Source organism: Schistocerca cancellata, chromosome 1, assembly GCF_023864275.1.
Source record: "Schistocerca cancellata isolate TAMUIC-IGC-003103 chromosome 1, iqSchCanc2.1, whole genome shotgun sequence".
Classification (NCBI taxonomy): Eukaryota; Metazoa; Arthropoda; class Insecta; order Orthoptera; family Acrididae; genus Schistocerca; species Schistocerca cancellata.
Window position 1 is genome coordinate 364,323,416 of NC_064626.1, and position 18,039 is coordinate 364,341,454.

At 42.8% G+C, this 18,039-nt stretch overlaps 1 protein-coding gene across 1 annotated transcript in view; it reads right to left on the reverse strand.

The window, feature by feature from the left end:
• Positions 1-18,039, reverse strand: part of LOC126174624 (twinfilin) — an 86,895-nt gene that overhangs the window by 31,062 nt on the left and 37,794 nt on the right. Inside the window, exon 4 of the mRNA XM_049921049.1 lies at positions 8,385-8,547. Within this exon, the coding sequence (XP_049777006.1) occupies positions 8,385-8,547 (163 nt within the window). The remainder of the gene's footprint in view (positions 1-8,384; positions 8,548-18,039) is intronic.

Sequence of the window (18,039 nt, forward strand, 5' to 3'; positions counted from 1 at the left end):
TTGTTGGTGGGTTTGATGTGGACGGACGTGTGAAGCTGGCCATTGGACAGGTGGAGGTCAACATCAAGGAAAGTGGCATGGGATTTGGAGTAGGACCAGGTGAAGCTGATGGAACCAAAGGAGTTGAGGTTGGAGAGGAAATTCTGGAGTTCTTCTTCACTGTGAGTCCAGATCATGAAGATGTCATCAATAAATCTGTACCAAACTTTGGGTTGGCAGGCCTGGGTAACCAAGAAGGCTTCCTCTAAGCGACCCATGAATAGGTTGGCGTACGAGGGGGCCATCCTGGTACCCATGGCTGTTCACTTTAATTGTTGGTATGTCTGGCCTTCAAAAGTGAAGAAGTTGTGGGTCAGGATGAAGCTGGCTAAGGTAATGAGGAAAGAGGTTTTAGGTAGGGTGGCAGATGATTGGCGTGAAAGGAAGTGCTCCATCGCAGCATGAATGGACACAGGCAGACAGCGTTTGTTGGTAATGAGGATCACTCTGTGGCTAAACATGCCTTGGTGCATGGCCAGCACATCTTGGCACAGTGTTACACCGTCTGGGTTATCTGGATACTTCCCACTAACACCAACCTGTCAGAACTCCGGAGATGGGAACTTGCCCTTCAGCATATCCTCTCTTCTCGCTATCCTCCAGGCCTCAATCTCCGCTAATTTCTAATTTCAATTTGCCGCCGCTCATACCTCACGTGTCTTTCAACATCATCTTTGCCTCTGTACTTTCGCCTCGGCTGACATCTCTGCCCAAACTCTTTGCCTTTACAAATGTCTGCTTGTGTCTGTGTATATGCGGATGGATGGATGGATGTGTGTGTGTGTGTGTGTGTGTGTGTGTGTGTGTGTGTGTGTGTGTGTGTGCGCGCGCGCGAGTGTATACCTGTCCTTTTTTCCCCCTAAGGTAAGTCTTTCCGCTCCCGGGACTGGAATGACTCCTTACCCTCTCCCTTAAAACCCACATCCTTTCGTCTTTCCCTCTCCTTCCCTCTTTCCTGACGAAGCAACTGTTTGTTGCGAAAGCTTGAATTTTGTGTGTTTGTTTGTGTGTCTATCGACATGCCAGCGCTTTTGTTTGGTAAGTCTCATCATCTTTCTTTTTAGATATATTTTTTCCACGTGGAATGTTTCCCTCTATTATATATATGTGGAATGTTTGTGTCTATATATATATATATATATATATATATATATATAGACAGAAACATTCCACACGGAAAAAATATATTAAAAACAAAAATTCCCTGAAACAGGAAAGGGCTGGTAGATAGGCACAATAAAAAACACACACAAACACACATACAAAATTTCAAGCTTTCGCAACCCACGGTTGCTTCGTCAGGAAAGAGGGAAGGAGAGGGAAAGATGAAAGGATGTGGGTTTTAAGGGAGAGGGTAAGGAGTCATTCCAATCCCGGGAGCGGAAAGACTTACCTTAGGGGGAAAAAAGGACAGCTATACACTTTCCACAGTTAGTATTTACAGCCTCCGTGATTTTTGGTTTTGGCCATTCAACCACAATTCAAGGCATATTTCTATGTGTAATATTTTGTCTAGTAATGTGTAACACACATTGCTGTGACTCTGCGATATAGGCAGTGATCTGAGGACATCCAAACTGCCTGTTGGATGGAGTCATATAAAAAGTTTGACTTGCTGAGCTTTCTTAAGTTTGAAACTAACGTAGTTTATGATGATGTCTCCAGCATTAAGAGACGAACACATTAAACACAGAAACAAAAAAACATCTAGGAGACTGTAGCTTCTATTTTTAATTTTTGCGAACATTTCTATTGCTGTTGCAAAAGAAGTATTGACTCAGTAAATCTAATTCTTGTTCTTTGCATGTTTGACAATGATGATCATTTTGTTTGTGGGACGCTCAACTGTGTGGTTATCAGCACCTGTACAAACTTCCCATCTTTACACACTCCAGTCTTGCCACTTTCACAAATGATGAGGACAACAAAAACACTCAGTCCCTGGGCGCAGAAAATTCCCATCCCGGCTGGGAATCAAGCCCGGGACCCCTTGATCCAGAGACAGCAAAGCTAACCACTTGCCCATAGGTTGAAAGTACCACTACAGTTGTAAGTTTCTTTTATTTAACACACAAACGGTTTCAGGCTCTTATATGCCCATCTTCAGGTGTCGTACTGAAAATAGCAAGAGGCGGTAGAAGTTTTACATGCAACTATACACACAAAATCAAAACAATCCATAAAAAATTTAAAAAGCTACGGCTCAGGCTAGGTGCTGTGAAACCTAGGTCAGTGCCAAAGTGACACCAGACAGTACTACTGACAACTGCCTGTCTAAAGAAATATGCAAAGAATACCAGGATGCTTACACTTGGTGCTGTGACTCTGAGAGCCGTGGTGGACATGAAGCCGGAAGCAAACTGGTAAACCAGAGTGGCAAAAGAATTGCTACCTGTTGATGGGTGCAAGAACGCAGGGCCACTAACCTGACCATTCACGATTTGAATTAGTGATTTACATTTAAAATGAAGAATAAAAAAATAGACATTCCATAAAAAGTTAACATGAGAAACGTTAAAAGTGCATTATGCATGGTAAAGGAACATGTTGGGGCAGTACGTACAGAACTGTAGTAAAACTGAGTGGAAGCAGTGGCATAAAATTTATGTATAAACCGTAAAACGCATCTGTTTCTTAAGTTCCTTCTTAATTTCTGCAACGAACTTAGCTGTGGGGTTAAATGAGAATGTTTTGAAAATAGGGCTAGAGGGGAAGTCACCTTATTTCTTTAAATAACTTTAATACCGAAGAATCCGAGAATGCCCACTTTCGCGGGTGTCTAGCAAGTCTCGACATCGTAAGCATGTGTACGAATATCCCCATTAAAGAGGTGATTCCTATTACTGAATTCAACTTGACGCTACTAGATTCACAAAAAATGAATGAATTCCTTCATTTGCTCAGAACTGTTATGGAGCCTTCAAAGACATTACATATGGACAAACTGATGGGTTCGTCATGGGATCCCCCATAGCCAGTATAAGAGCTAATACTTACATCAATTACATTTAACATCAGTTTTTTTCAACCCACCCACAACACCTTTAAAGAGTAGTAAGTTACAAAAGATATGTCACTGACATCATACTTTTGTATAACGGGACTGACGCCCAGCTGAAACTCTTTCAACATGACTTTAACAAAATGCACCCGAAGATTCAGTGAGCAAAGAATACCACTCTGCACGCAGGCCTTTACACTCCCATTTTTCGATTTGGAAATTTCGTTACAGGACAGTAAAGTTCACTTTAACATATTTAGGAAACCAACTATGACTAGTTCTATTATTCATTGCTCTTCAGTTCATCTGAAGCAGTAAACAAAAGCAGCTCTTCATGCTATGTTTTACTGTGCGATTAGAGCCCCTCTCCCAAAACAAAACTACCAGTGTGAGTTGGATACCATTAAATTCACAGCACATTCTAATGGCTACCAGCCAAATGTTGTCGATGTTCTTCACCAGCAAATGCAGTCAATAGTAGTTTCCAATGATTTGTAGGGGATTACCCTGTCATCTACTATTAATGATAACTCTACACCTATTGAAGCACCACAAAACCAGAAAAGACAATCACTACGCACAATCGGGCATCTATTGCATCCAGTGTAGTGAGTGTCCTTCGGCATACATAGGCCAAACTAGCCGCTCCTTTAACATACGGTTCAGAGAGCATCACGATCTTAGCAACTCCAAATCCGCTATCAATAACCACCTGAAGAATCATAACAATTCCATTTCCAATATAAACACAAATTGCCGCATTCTACATATCCAACATAAGGGTCTGGTTTTAAACACTTTAGAAGAAACAGAAATCATCCGCAGCATTTGCCGTGATCCGTCTGGCAGTTTGAAGGAGCAAACTGCACTTAAGTACAAAGTTCTGCTGAAAAACTTTTCTTTTTTGAATCAGCATCGAGCCTCATTTCCTTCACTCTGGTTTCCGATTATTGTACGCTATACATGTATATTTTGTAACTGGGTCAATGTTTTTCGCCATTATTTTAGTGGGTCTGTTTCCTATAGTGAGATCTGCAAGGTCCACTCAGTTCATCTTTGATAGCTTTAAAATTGTCCTCTTTTAATAGAAGTTTGCATGTTTTCTATTTTGTCCTATGACTGTGGCGCATTATTGTGCTGCATCATTATTTGTGTCCTCACTAATTTAAAATTTACATCTTTCATGATGTAAAATGCTTCTCAGGTCTTCTCTCATATAAGCATTGATTAGTTGTTGAGTTTTAGTCAGCAGGTTTTAAATTGACCCCACTTTTAATGTGTCCTTTTAGTGCTATTGCTGCTAGCTATTAATTGGCATAATAGTTTGACAGTGTGAACTATTAAGGTTTCACTACTTTCCCCTTCGGTCAGTAGAGAGATGCTTGTAAACAGGAGAGGCACAAGTACGTTCTTTTAACTGATGACCTGTGGCAGGAGTCAAACACTCTGGGTTTAAGAGACTTCTTGTACATTCTCGCACATAGTTCATCTTGCATAAAAGGAAATTTACTTTGAAAGTAACACTTTTCAAACAACCATTTGCAATTTTCTCCCGCAACTTGTTAGAAGTAGGTTCGTTTCAGCAGTTGGCAGAGATCACCACATAACAGGCATTACCATGCTTGCACAGCTACGATGACGCAGGAAGCCCGTACGTGTAAAACATTAGTGGATCATACATTACGTCATAAAAGAAACAAGACATTAGAGGATTCTCAAAGAGCATCGGAATTTTGTGAACCATACTAAAATTCATAACTCAGCTTAAAGTACACATTCATATCTCCAGATCCAGATGAAAATTTTCTTGGAGTACCAGTACTGTATTATCTCATGTTTGGTTCTTTCTTCTGGCATAATCCCATATGTTCTAGAAGATGTAAAAGTGCACTTGAAATGCAGCGAACAGTTGAAACTAGCCAATAGTGTGGAATTATACACTTTGTTTCAAATAAATTGAGAGCCTCAGTTGAAATGACTAATGAAAGGCAAATTTCTTTAGCAAAGTGACAAAAATAGCTTCATTGTTCTGCAAAGCGATTAATGCTCGACTGTCAGAAAGGAGGAAATAAAATGAAACCTGTAACTAATAGCACATTTTAGCCTTCCATAATTATGTGAATGTATTTTAATTCACTTGATAGCTCCCGGCCACAGAAATCCATTTCGTTTTCATTTGATGTGAGAGCAATAAACGAAGAGGAAACAGCAAAATCACTAAACGTAAATGGGGGTCACATGGGGACTACCCACCTCTCCACTACAACTCAAGACTTCTCTGTGCTCAGCCCTGGATCTACAATATTTCATAACTGGGGCAATACTAGATAGTGGCAACCCCGCCCTCGAGTGTTTGAGGAAGGATGCCAAAAATTTAAAAAAATCGACTTTTCAAAAATCATTTTGTAGTCCACATCTTTCTGAAGAGTATGATACATAAAACTTAAGTGATCAAGGAAATGTAAGACATGTTATTTGGTCTTAAGTGTGCCAAAGTGCAGTGCCAGGCCTCTTCACCCAGTGTTCTTCAATCGCTATCACTATATTTCGCTCCGTGGAATTCAAACATGTTATATTTTGTAATGGATGCCATCAAACTATGACAGTGGAAATTAAAATGTCCTGTAGTGCCTCTCCTGCTCCTAGTCGGCTGGTCTGACATCCTGCCCCCCCCCCCCCCCCCCCACTCCTTTTTTTAAAAAAGAAAGAAAAAAAATGCAATTAATACTGGATGGGATTATTTGTAATCGGGAGAACAACAGCTCTTCAGAAAATTTGCACTCTTTATTGCCTATTAGCCAATAACTTTCAGTTTGTATGACATAAAATTAAATACAGGACACATAAAACCAGTAAAGATAAGAGACAAGCAATACAGTACACATTTCTTCAATCCTGAAGTCCTAGCATTTTTTTCTCTCTAATCTTGCAACAGCTTTAGATGCCATGCTTTCCTTTCTGGGAGAGAATCTATTACCTTATCAAAGTTCATCAAACGTTTAGCTACATGAAAAAACGAAATGTCATTGAACTGGCCTTGCTAGTGTAGTGGTCTGGCCAAAACTTTTCTGTCAAAATTTCATTTTCGAGGATACACCGAGAAGATAAGATGTAATCTTTCTTACCTGTTATTCCTGTTAGTCATTTATTTCCACTCTGGTAGCCTGGATCTAAGGATTTAGCTAGTAATTGTAACAACGCTGTGATCATTCGCAAACCCAGTCAACCATACAAACTGCGACTGGCATTCACCCGTTCGACTTATTCCACACAGCTTGTATAACCTCATCCCCTTCTGTCTGCAGGAAAGTTTATTTCTAAATGCGACAGGGATTCCCCTAGCAGAGACATCACACACACTATTCAAAAATCAACTTATGATTCATTCAGATATCAACTTAGAATGTTTTAAAAATGTTCAAAAACCAACAGGGATGCGTTTCAAAATCATATGAATAATTGATAGAGCAACGTGTGCTGGGTGCTAGGCACTTTGTGAAACAAGGTTTTACAGCTAGCTGCCACACTCCTGTAGCCATGTGTGGCAGAAGCTGCGCATGTGCATAAGCTCGCAACTGCTCAAACGAATCTAATGTAAACAGTCGTGATGTCATGCTCATCAATTTGTTGTTATGAAGCATTCCATAGTCTTTCTAAAGCATTTGACACTTTTGCTGTTGGCAGACATTTGTATGACCACTGTTTTGTTGTTGTATATGGTGCATTTCCTTTGCAACTTAAGTTTCATTTTTTTTATTTTATTTTTTTTCCCTCTCTCATTCATGTTTTATTGCTGCAGTATTATTCTGTAGTAGCGAGATACAATAATATCCTTTGTTAAAGTATTGGTTCTTACCAGTCAAAGTTACAAAAATTTAACTGAAAACTAGAATAATAAAAATGTTTTGGAATTCTAAAAAAATTCTGGGTTTTCTCGATTTTCTCTCAAATGGAAAAATTTCCAGGTTATTTCCGGATCTCCCGGTTGTCCTGGATCGTATACACCCTGTAACTACTAGACCATGAGCTGCAGATTTTTTGCATGTAACAGGATAACAGCTTTGTAGAAATACCTTACCTTATCGTTATAAATAATGAGCATTGTGAAATCTCACCAATAATCAAGTACATACACTTAGCACAATTTCCTTGTTCAGGTGCGATTGCATGTTACTTACTTTTCACCATATTTCAGACTGTACATTTCGATGTATGAAATGTAGCCGAAGGTTCAAATAAGGGTTTTAATCTTTGAAAGACACTGATTTCTCTCCTGTTTATTATTAACTGGATGTGTGGTAAAAGTTTGAGTACTGCATTCTGTTCATATTGGTGGTGGACACCATCAGCTGCAGAACAACTGCTGGCTTTCGCTAACCACAGCCATTTCATTGTTGCCACAGTTGTATCTGGGCTTCCAGTGAACAAGCAACTAATTGCTTTGTGCATTTTTATTGGCAACATTGACAACAATAGCGCCATTGAATGCCTTGGTTTCATCCTATTAATGAAATAATATAATTGTTCAATGGTTTTCAGCTCCTGTTTGAAGAACTAAGGAACAACAAAGACAATTTTAAAAAAATTAATATGCATGTCTATCAAGTTTTTATGAGCAACATTGTCATTTGAAGAAACATCTACAAAATCTTTGATTAAATGCAGTACATACCACAGTTCATCAAAAAGGAAGAATTATTGCTTTCACAAGATATATACCGAACCTGCATGTAGGAAAAAGTTTTATGTACTACACAAACTAATGCATAGACTAAGTTAATGAACATGTAACTGCATTTTTATCCCAATTCCAGGGCCTAAAATTATTCATTAAGAGCTGTACACATTTCTCTCCAGGAAATTGTAGCCACAGTGTGATCTTTGTATATGGCTGTAGGCTTATATGACAGCACAGGCCTTCCCTTAATGCTCCTATGTCGATATCAACATTCAATTTCCCAGAAAAGTACCATTCACACATTAAAGAATGCAAGTAGTAGTGCAGCTTGTTGCTCAACAACTGCTCACTATATCCAGCTTTCACCACATCGTTTGAAGACCGTTGCTGCCTCACAAAGGCCTCCAACACAACAGGAAGACAGCAGTTTTGCTATACGATGGCTGGGCTCTTGCAATGGAGAAGCATGGTTACAGGTAGTTGCCAGACATGCATTTGCTGTGGTCTGTCAAGACATTCATTTGCTGTGTTCTGTCCACTTGGCACAGTGTGTGAAAACCCACATTTAATGTTGCGGATTATCAAAACCCCAGTGTTAGGAAGGTATGTCTTTTGTTTAGTTTTAAAGTCGAGTGATAAGTTAAGAAGCAAAATTACATGACTTACCAAAGTTGTACCATGAAGTTCTTCTTTTATCTGTCCACTACCGAATTCTTGTTTAAGTGTGGCTTTTGTTGATGCATAAAGCATCTTCTGGCGGATAGGAGAGTTGTCTGGTGACCAGCTAATAAGTAACCATTCATAGCCAGATGTATTTTTTGAGTCCAACCTATAAATAGAAAGTTTGTAACATAAACGACTCCACTCCTCTTTAACATTTCTATTAAACATTAACCTATTCCAAAAATTCTGATGTGAAGTTCAGGAACACAAATAAACCCCTAAGCCACCAAGGCTTATAAAACATCATACACAACTACATTAATCACTGTAACAGATTTCAAACCAGACATACAACCTCTGACAATATCTTCATAAGTACTTACAGTACTTCCACTGCAAGTAGGTTCAACATGTATTTTCACTGTCATAACCCTAATATAACAATATGAGTCAGTCTTGTCTAATTAAGACTTGCTGTGCATGATATTCAAATTAATTGCAGATGTACAGTTTAGTCTTTCTGACTACATTCAGAATTCAATGTTGAAATCTTACATCTTCTCATCATGGGATGAAAATTTGCACCAATCATTTCTGAAGCAATTTTTTTTTTGTTATTTTTGTTTTCATGTGGAGAGATGATGATGATGATGATCATACATTCACACTGCTCTTGGATGTTTTCTAGTGTAATTTGCCCACAGAGCATTTCTTCCTCACCTTGGTCTTTTTTTACCTTATCCAGCAAAAATTGCCTTTGCATCTCTACCACCCATTTACCTGGCTACTTGTCCTGTCTACATATTTCATTTTCATTACATTGTAATTATATTCTTCACTCCAGTCTGTTCCTTCATTCACTTGTTTGTCCCCCCCCCCCACCCCCCTCTCTCTCTCAACCTGCACCTCTCCATTGTAGATGAGTTAACACCTAAGTTACGGTCTCCTGAGTAGCAGAGAATGGTGTGAAATCTGCAAGTAATGTAAAATACCATTTTGTCTGTAGATCTCAGAACAATTCTTTTGCATGTTTCCACTCATCAAAATGTCGAGCCACTGATTACAGATATTTTTTCTGTCAAGAGTTATAAAGTGACAAAAATCACACAATCTAATATATTATTTTAGATTTCAATATTATGTTGCATGTGTATTACATCACTTGAGAGAGCGAAGGCAATGGCAGAGGCATCTGGCAAGAACAACAGGAACACGGACCACGGATGCTGTTGGATGTCACTGTGAAGGAGGCCCTTATTGTTACAACTTTTGCAAAGAATAAAAGCACTGCTACTGTGTTAATTTAAGTGCCTGCGTGAGATTGTTCATGAGAATTAATCCTGAGACAGTACATCTAGCACAGAGTTGTTTCGTATTCTGGAGTTTTATGTTAAAACACAGTTAAGTACACGAAGGATGCGTGCTTCAAATTCCGGACGTTGACATGGATGTCTAATTTGTTAAACATTTTGCAAAGTAATAATGGGAAAGTTGAATACTTTTATAGGTGTGAGAGTGGTGGAGCTGTATATGATTTGCTCCAGTTTACGATTGATTGGTTGATCCATTCATTCATTCATTGAGCGGGGTTTTGAGAAAGGGTCCACTAAAATGGGATGGATCCAATCAGAGGAGTGAAACTATAAAACCAGGAAATTAAAACACACACAGTAGAAGGCATAAAAGGATAGATCAAATATAAAACCTGGAAAAACACAGGGATAAAAGAGCAGTCTTTGCACGAGGGAGTGATCATGGTCATGGGCCCCAGATAGAGAAAACATGAAGAGAGGCCGCAACCACAACCATCCTGCCCCTGTTCCAGGAGTAGAGCAAAACTTTGTATCTGAAAATAAACACCACTTTCATGGAGGAAACCATATGCAAATTGTCTGATAATATTAAAGGTAAGGGATCTGGAAGACTATACAAATACATAGTAAGACGAGCCAAAAGTGGACATTCCATCAATATATGGGATACCATCAGTCTGTCTCCACAACCACACTATTGCAGCGGATCGTTACGCAGAAGAAAACAATGGGTGAGCCTGGCATAACGAATGTGTAGATCGCAGAACACAGCGGGCTCCTTCCAAGAGGAGCAGAAGGAAGAGCACCAAACCGCATTAGCCGCCTTGATTGTACGGCGTTGATTATTGAGAGCAGTAGCACACTAGATGTCATTTAAGTTTTAGGCAAAAAGAGATTTGAAATAGATTTGCATAGCTGCAGCTGCAATCATGAAAGGGAGTGGGGATCAGTATCTGCTTCTTTAGCCAAGTTCTAGTTTATGTTTTATTCCTTCAGAGTAGGAAGTGTAGGTTGGAGATGTCTAAAGAATTATTGGGCTTGATTTTTACTGACTCGGCACCAAGCCAACAAGTGCAATAATTTTGAAGAATTAAACAAACAGTTATATACCACCAGCACATCTATTTACCTTTAATAATAGAACTCAGCATCGATGAGAGTTCTAATGATTTTGGTTCGTACAAGAATGCATTCTACTTGCGTATTTCATAAAAGAAGTAATAACACACCCAAATGATTTATGTTAGTGGTATTTAATGATTATGATTAAACAACTGTATGTTTAATAATGGTGAAATTTAAGACTCTTAGGAACCTTCCATTTTAACCAGCTCCAATTATACTGAGGTCCTGGAAGTATCAGATATCACTTTTTTAAAATACAGGGTGGTTATAATTAAGCTTCCCCCCTTGAACCATGCACCTCACCGTCAATGGGGTGGCTCGCGTTTCTCAGTGGTTCAGACAGCCATACTGTAGGTGCAACCACAATAGAGGGGTACCTGTTGGGAGGCCAGGCATACATGGGTCCTGAAGAGGATCAGCAGCCTTTTCAGTAGTTGCAGGAGTAACAGTCTGGATGATTTGCTGATCTAGCTTTGCAACATTAACCAAAACTGCCTTGCTGCGCTGTTAATGCAAACGACTGACGGCAAAAGGAAACTACAGCCATCCTGATGGCATGTAGCTCTATTGTATGATGAGGGCATCATCTTGGGTAAAATATTCCAGAGGTAAAATAGTCCACCCATTCAAACCTTTGGGTAGGGACTATCCGTTAAGGATATGGTCATGAGGAGAAAGAAAACTTGTGTTCGGCAGGTCAGAGTGGAATGTTAGATCCTTTAATTGGGAAGGTAGATTAGAAAATTTAAAAAGGGAAATGGAAAGATATAGTGAGATTTCTACATCTATACTCTGCAAACTACCTTGAGGTGAATGGCACAGGGTACGTCCCATAGAACCAGTTATTACGGTTTCTTCCTGTTTGATTCATGTATGGACTGTGGGAAGAATGACAGTCTGAATACCTTTGTGCATGCAGTAATTATTCTAATCTTACCCTTATGATTCCTATGTGAGTGATACCAGGATTGCCGCAAGTTTTCCCCAAGTGAAATTACCTGATATTTCCCCAATTTCCAGACAAGTTTTAGGATTTCTTCCTGACAAATTTTGAGATCTCAAGGGTAAGTTAAGACATAAGTTAAAAAAAAGACTTTTGTATTTCTAAATGTGTGAGCAAAAATCTTAAGTATTAACATAAACATCTTTTGTAATGAACTGTTTTTAGATGGAGAAAGGAAGCCAAATGGCATATATGTTTTATTAAGACCACTGATATTTTGTTTAAATAAAGCAAAACACATTTGATGACAAAAATACACATTTTGTTGGAGTTGCAACACTGCTTTCAGAAATAACCTCAGAAAAAAGTAGGCCTCTTGAGAGAAATGTATAAGCTGGGGAAGAGTTGTGTAAACCAACACTATAGGTGACTGCCAATAAAATAATGGTTCTGCTATGTTTGTTATTGTCAGTTATTGTCCACAGTGTTATGTCTATTATTCTACAGGTATTGCATGATTTTTCTTTCAAGAAATACGTTACTACATACTGTACAAACTGCCAGAGACTGCCACAATTATTTTCTTCTTCTTATTATCCATACCTTCTAATATATAAACTACTTTCGAAGTGCTAAAACATACTAGAATAAATAAAATGTCTGTAAAATGTTGCACTGTACAATGTACTTGTGGTGAGCCAGTCACGATTCCTGAAATCCATCGCCCATGGCCTCTAGCCTGCCAAGGAGCACCACAGTGCTGGGTCCATGGATAAACCATGAAAATCCTCAGACAGACCCAGCCTGCAGGCAGATCGGTAAGATTAGATCCAACAGGCAGGACCTGCACATTAGGTGGAACCTATGGGCTTCAAATCGGCAAGCCCGATCCGTTAAAGAGATACCCACAGAAATGGCCTGTGGTTTCGTGTGAACAGCTATTCACGTGTCACAGACACCATATTGATGAAACGAGCCCACACTGATCACCCATGCAACAGATACCTTTGACAAATACTCTGTGAACCAGTACTAATGAGGATACATAGCAACTCACCATAAAGATGATCGCTGAGCCACAGACAGGCACAAAGAAAACACAATCACACTCTCACGGTTGGTTGGTTGTTTGAGGTTTAAGGGACCAAACAGCAAGGTCATCAGTCCCTTGTTTCAAATATGCTCCATTCCGCTAATGGGACATCTCAGGAAAGTCAGAACAATAAAACGGAAAAAGGTAAAAACGTAAAAGGGCAGTCATGTTGTCATTGGTAAAAAATAAAATGAGGGAAGTCGGCAAGAGAACGAACCCAACACTATGCTGAAGCAGCATAGGCAAGACCACCTGTGACTTAAAAGGTGCAACCACTAGAATGTAGAAATACGTATGGGAAAAGGAGACTAATCAATCCTTAAAACAAAAAAAGGGGTAAAAACAGAGGAAAAGGGGAAAAAAAGAGGGTCTCGGTCAGGGAGGTGAATCGGGAATCTCCATACAAGGCTTATCGTGGGAGACACCCAAACACTCACCGCCCTGCCCCAACACCAGAGAGAGATTAAAAACTTTAAAACTAAGAATAAAAACCACTTTCCCGGAGGAAACCGAGAACCAGAGAGACCATCCGGGAATCGTTAGCCAACATCAAAGGTAAAGTGTGGGGGAGTCTGTACTTAGCACGCAGAGCCAAAAGAAGGGGGCATTCAACCAAAATGTGGGCTACTGACTGGAAGGCTCCACAACCACATAGTGGGGGTGGCTCATCACGCAAAAGAAAACCATGGGTCAGCCTGGTATGGCCAATGCGGAGACGACACAGTGTGGTCGAGTCCTTTCGGGAGAGGCGAAAGGAAGAACGCCACGGGCCTGGTGTCACCTTAATCGCACGAAGTTTATTAGACAGGGGAGTAGCCTCCCAAGAATTGGCCCATGACTGTGCGAAGTGGGATTTGATGTGAAGCCGTAAATCTGCCACAGGAGGGGTTACAGAAAACTGGGGGTAAGTAACTGCTCCCCCAGCCAAACGATCAGCGAGCTCATTACCCGGGATACCCACATGGCCAGGGACCCAAAGGAAGTCAATGGAACAAGCAGCACGGTGAATATCAGCGAGATGGTCATGGATGGCAGAGACCAAGGGATGGCACGAAAAACACTGGTCAATAGCAAGAAGGCCACTCATCGAGTCCGTACATAACAAAGCGCGGTTGTGTTGGGACTGTTTAATAAAGGTAAGGGCCTGGGAAATTGCCATCAATTCCGCAGTAAACACCCCACATGTAGGTGGCAGCAGATGACTTTCCGTTCCAACAGAGGACGTGAATGCATACCCAACATGATCAGCAGATTTAGAGCCATCAGTGTAAAAAACAACAGCATCCCGAAACTCCCATAAAATTTGCCGGAAAAAGGAACGGAACACCACCGGGGGGATGGAACCTTTTGGACCTCGGCGGAGATCCATCCGAATTCGAGGCCGAGGAACTAACCAAGGAGGGGTGGATGGGAGGGAGCGAGGAAGACAGGACAAAGAAGGAAGCTGAAAATCACGGCAAAGAGACGCAAGACAGAGCCCAACCGGTAAACCCGCCCGAGGGCGGGAGTCGGGTGGGCGACGTCCATGGTCTGGGAACAGGATAGAATAGGAAGGATGAGTGGGAGAGGAACGGATAGTGAGTGCATAAGACACAAGAAGCTGGGACCGCCGAACAGAAAGGGGGCGGATCCCAGCTTCAACCAGGAGACTATCAACAGGGCTAGTAGGGAAGGCACCGGTGGCCAAACGGATACCACGATGGTGGACTGGATCCAGCACGTACAGTGTGGAAGGAGCAGCTGAACCATAAACTTGACAACCACAGTCCAAGCGAGACAGAACTAGAGCACGATAAAGACGGAGGAGGAGGGAACGGTCCGCACCCCAAGAGGAGTGGGCAAGGAAGTGAAGGACATCGAGTTTACGGAAACATCCTACCTTCAGGAATCTGATAGGGGGCAGCCAAGTGAGCTTGTTGTCGAAAAGAAGACCCAGGAAACGAAACTGTGGGACCACAGGCAATCGTCGTGCAGCAAGATAGAGCTCTGGATCAGGGTGGATTGTAGTACGGCGACAGAAGTGGACCACCCGCGATTTGAAAGGAGAGAATTGAAACCCATGTGAGAGGGTTCATGCAAAGGCCCGCCGTATAGCTACCTGGAACTGCCGTTCTGCAAATGCCATCGAGGAGGAACTAACCCAAATGGAGAAATCATCCACATACAGGGCAGGGGCGACCAAGGGACCGACAGAGACCACAAGTCCATCGATAGCAATGATGAAAAGAAGGACACTCAAGACAGAATCCTGTGGGATGTCCGTCTCCTGGGTCCGTGGAGAACTAAAAGCAGTACCAACTCGAACTCTGAATGACCGATGGATCAGGAACTGGCGGATAAAAATCGGGAGTGGGCCCCGAAGACCCCACTGATGGAGGGTAAGTAAGATGTGATGGCGCCAGGCCGTGTCATAGGCCTTGCGAAGGTCAAAAAACACTGCAACCAAATGGCGGCGCTGGGAAAAAGCCTGCCGAACTGCGGATTCCATGCGAAGTAAATGATCGATTGGAGACCGTCCCTCTCAAAAGCCACACTGGTAAGGGGACAATAGATCCCGAGATTCGAGGACCCAATTGAGACAACGGGCTACCATCCATTCAAGTAACTTAAAAACAACATTGGTCAAACTAACTGGCCGATAGCTGTCAACAGATAGGGGGTTCTTACCAGGCTTAAGGACAGGAACCACAATGCTATCCCTCCACTGAGAAGGGAAGTCACCCTGGAGCCAGATACGGTTAAACACCCGAAAAAGATGTTGCCGTTGTGGAGCACTGAGATGTTGAAGCAGTTGGTTATGAATGGAATCTGTTCCAGGGGCCGTATCATAGAGCAGAAAGAAATTCCCATTCAGTAAAAGGTTCGTTGTAAGATTCTGACTCACAAGGGGTGAAACATAAGGTGGAAGCTTCAGTCCGCTGTTTTGGATGAAGGAAAGCAGCTGGATAGGAGGCTGACGCTGATGCCACTGCAAAATGGGTCGCAAGATGTTCTGCAAGAACTAATGGGTCCGTACAAAGGCCATCTGGGAGGTGAAGGCCTGGGAGGGTGGACTGCCGATGGCAACCTTGGAGAGAGCGAAGTGTAGCCCATACCCGTGACAGAGGGACAGTAGAACCAAGGGAAGAAACGAATCGTTCCCAATATATCCGCTTGCTCTGTTTGATTAAATAACGGGCTTTAGCGCGAAGGCGTTTAATGGTAGTAAGGCTGGCTACGGATGGGTGCCTCTTAAAGTGTTGCAAAGCTCGACGGCGATCACGGATGGCAATGGCGATGGCCGTACTCCACAATGGGACTTGCCGGCGACGAAATGGTCCAGATGAGCGCGGGACAGCAAGGCTAGCAGCGCGAACAATCGCGTCAGACACGTCACGTAGGACGTCATCAATACAACCCGACAAAGAGGGAGAAAACACGACCTGTGCAGTGTATAGAGGCCAATCGGCACGTTGGAAAGACCAACGAGGTAACCTGTCTATCGGGGAGCGGGAAGGGAGCGTGATAATCAACGGGAAATGGTCACTATCACAAAGGTCGTCGTGTGGCGACCAGTGTAATGAAGGGAGGAGAGAGGGAGAAGAAAGAGAAAGATCAATGGCAGAAAAGGTACCATGACCGGCACTGAAATGAGTAGGGGAGCCATCATTAAGAACGCACAGGTCGTTGTCTGCAATAAATTTGTCTATAAGAAGACCTCGTCTAGATGGAAAGGCACTGCCCTACAAAGGATGATGAGCATTAAAATCCCCAAGGAGGAGGAAGGGAGGAGGAAGTTGCTGAATAAGGGCAGTTAAGGCAGCAGGTGTAAGAGTCCTGTCAGGAGGGAGATAAAGATTGCAAACTGTGACCGCAGAGTCTAAGTGGACCCTAACAGCAACCGCTTCCAATGTAGTTTGAAGAGGAATACATGTGATAGCAATGTCTGTACGGACCAACGTACAAACGCCACCAGAAGCCCGGAGGGGTCCGACCCAATTTCGACAGAAAACACGGAACCCACGGAGGGTCGGTGAGTGAGCATCAGTAAAATGAGATTCCTGGAGAACCACACAAGCTGCAGAGTAAGACGAAAGAAGGGATTTCAATTCCGGAAAGTGACGATAGTATCCATTACAATTCCATTGGAGAACCACAGAACGATGGTTTGAACGCTAAATCCATTCATACCGCCGGGACCCCACCTGTCACCGACATGGAGGGGGCGACATCCATGAACGACAGGTCAGAATCCAGTTGTGAAGTCGGGGAAGGGACCTCCGGTGACACCAGAGGCTCTTTGTCCTGGGACTTATGTTTCTTCTACTTTTCAGGCTGAGATCGAGGAGGATTGTGTGGCATAAAGGAGCCAGCTGCAGCAAGATCAGGAACAGAAAGAGACCGGGCGACCTGGGGGCCGACAGACCGCGGCTATCGCAGTGATCGCGCGGCAGCAGACCTTTGGCCTGGAAGGTGCCGGGAAGGGGCATCCCGGGAGAGGCGCCCTTGACCAGCAGACGCCGAAGGAGTGGGACACTTCTCCGGCTGGGGAGGGGGAGCAGCGCCCATAGGAGAAGGTGTGGGAGCCGCAGGGGAGGGGGGTAGGAGAGGGGTCCAGGATGGGGGTAAGGAAGGGGGAGGAAGGGGTGTAGATGTAACCAAGGCGTAACTAGATGTCATGGACACAGGGTGAAGTCATGTATATTTCTTACGGGCCTCTGTGTAGGTTAAACAATAGAGGGACTTATACTCCTGTATCTTTTTTTCCTTCTTATATACTGGGCAATCTGGTGAACGTGGAGAATGACTACCATGACAATTTACACATACAGGAGGGGGAACACAGGGACTCCTCTCATGGAGTGGACGTCCACAGTCACCACAGAGAGGGGCCTGGGAACAGTGGGAAGACATGTGGCCAAAACGCAAGCACTTAAAACACCTCATAGGAGGTGGGATGTACGGCTTCACATCACAGCGATAGACCATAATCTTAACTTTCTCAGGGAGGGTATCCCCTTCAAAGGCCTGGAAGGTGCCGGGAAGGGGCATCCCGGGAGAGGCGCCCTTGACCAGCAGACGCCGAAGGAGTGGGACACTTCTCCGGCTGGGGAGGGGGAGCAGCGCCCATAGGAGAAGGTGTGGGAGCCGCAGGGGAGGGGGGTAGGAGAGGGGTCCAGGATGGGGGTAAGGAAGGGGGAGGAA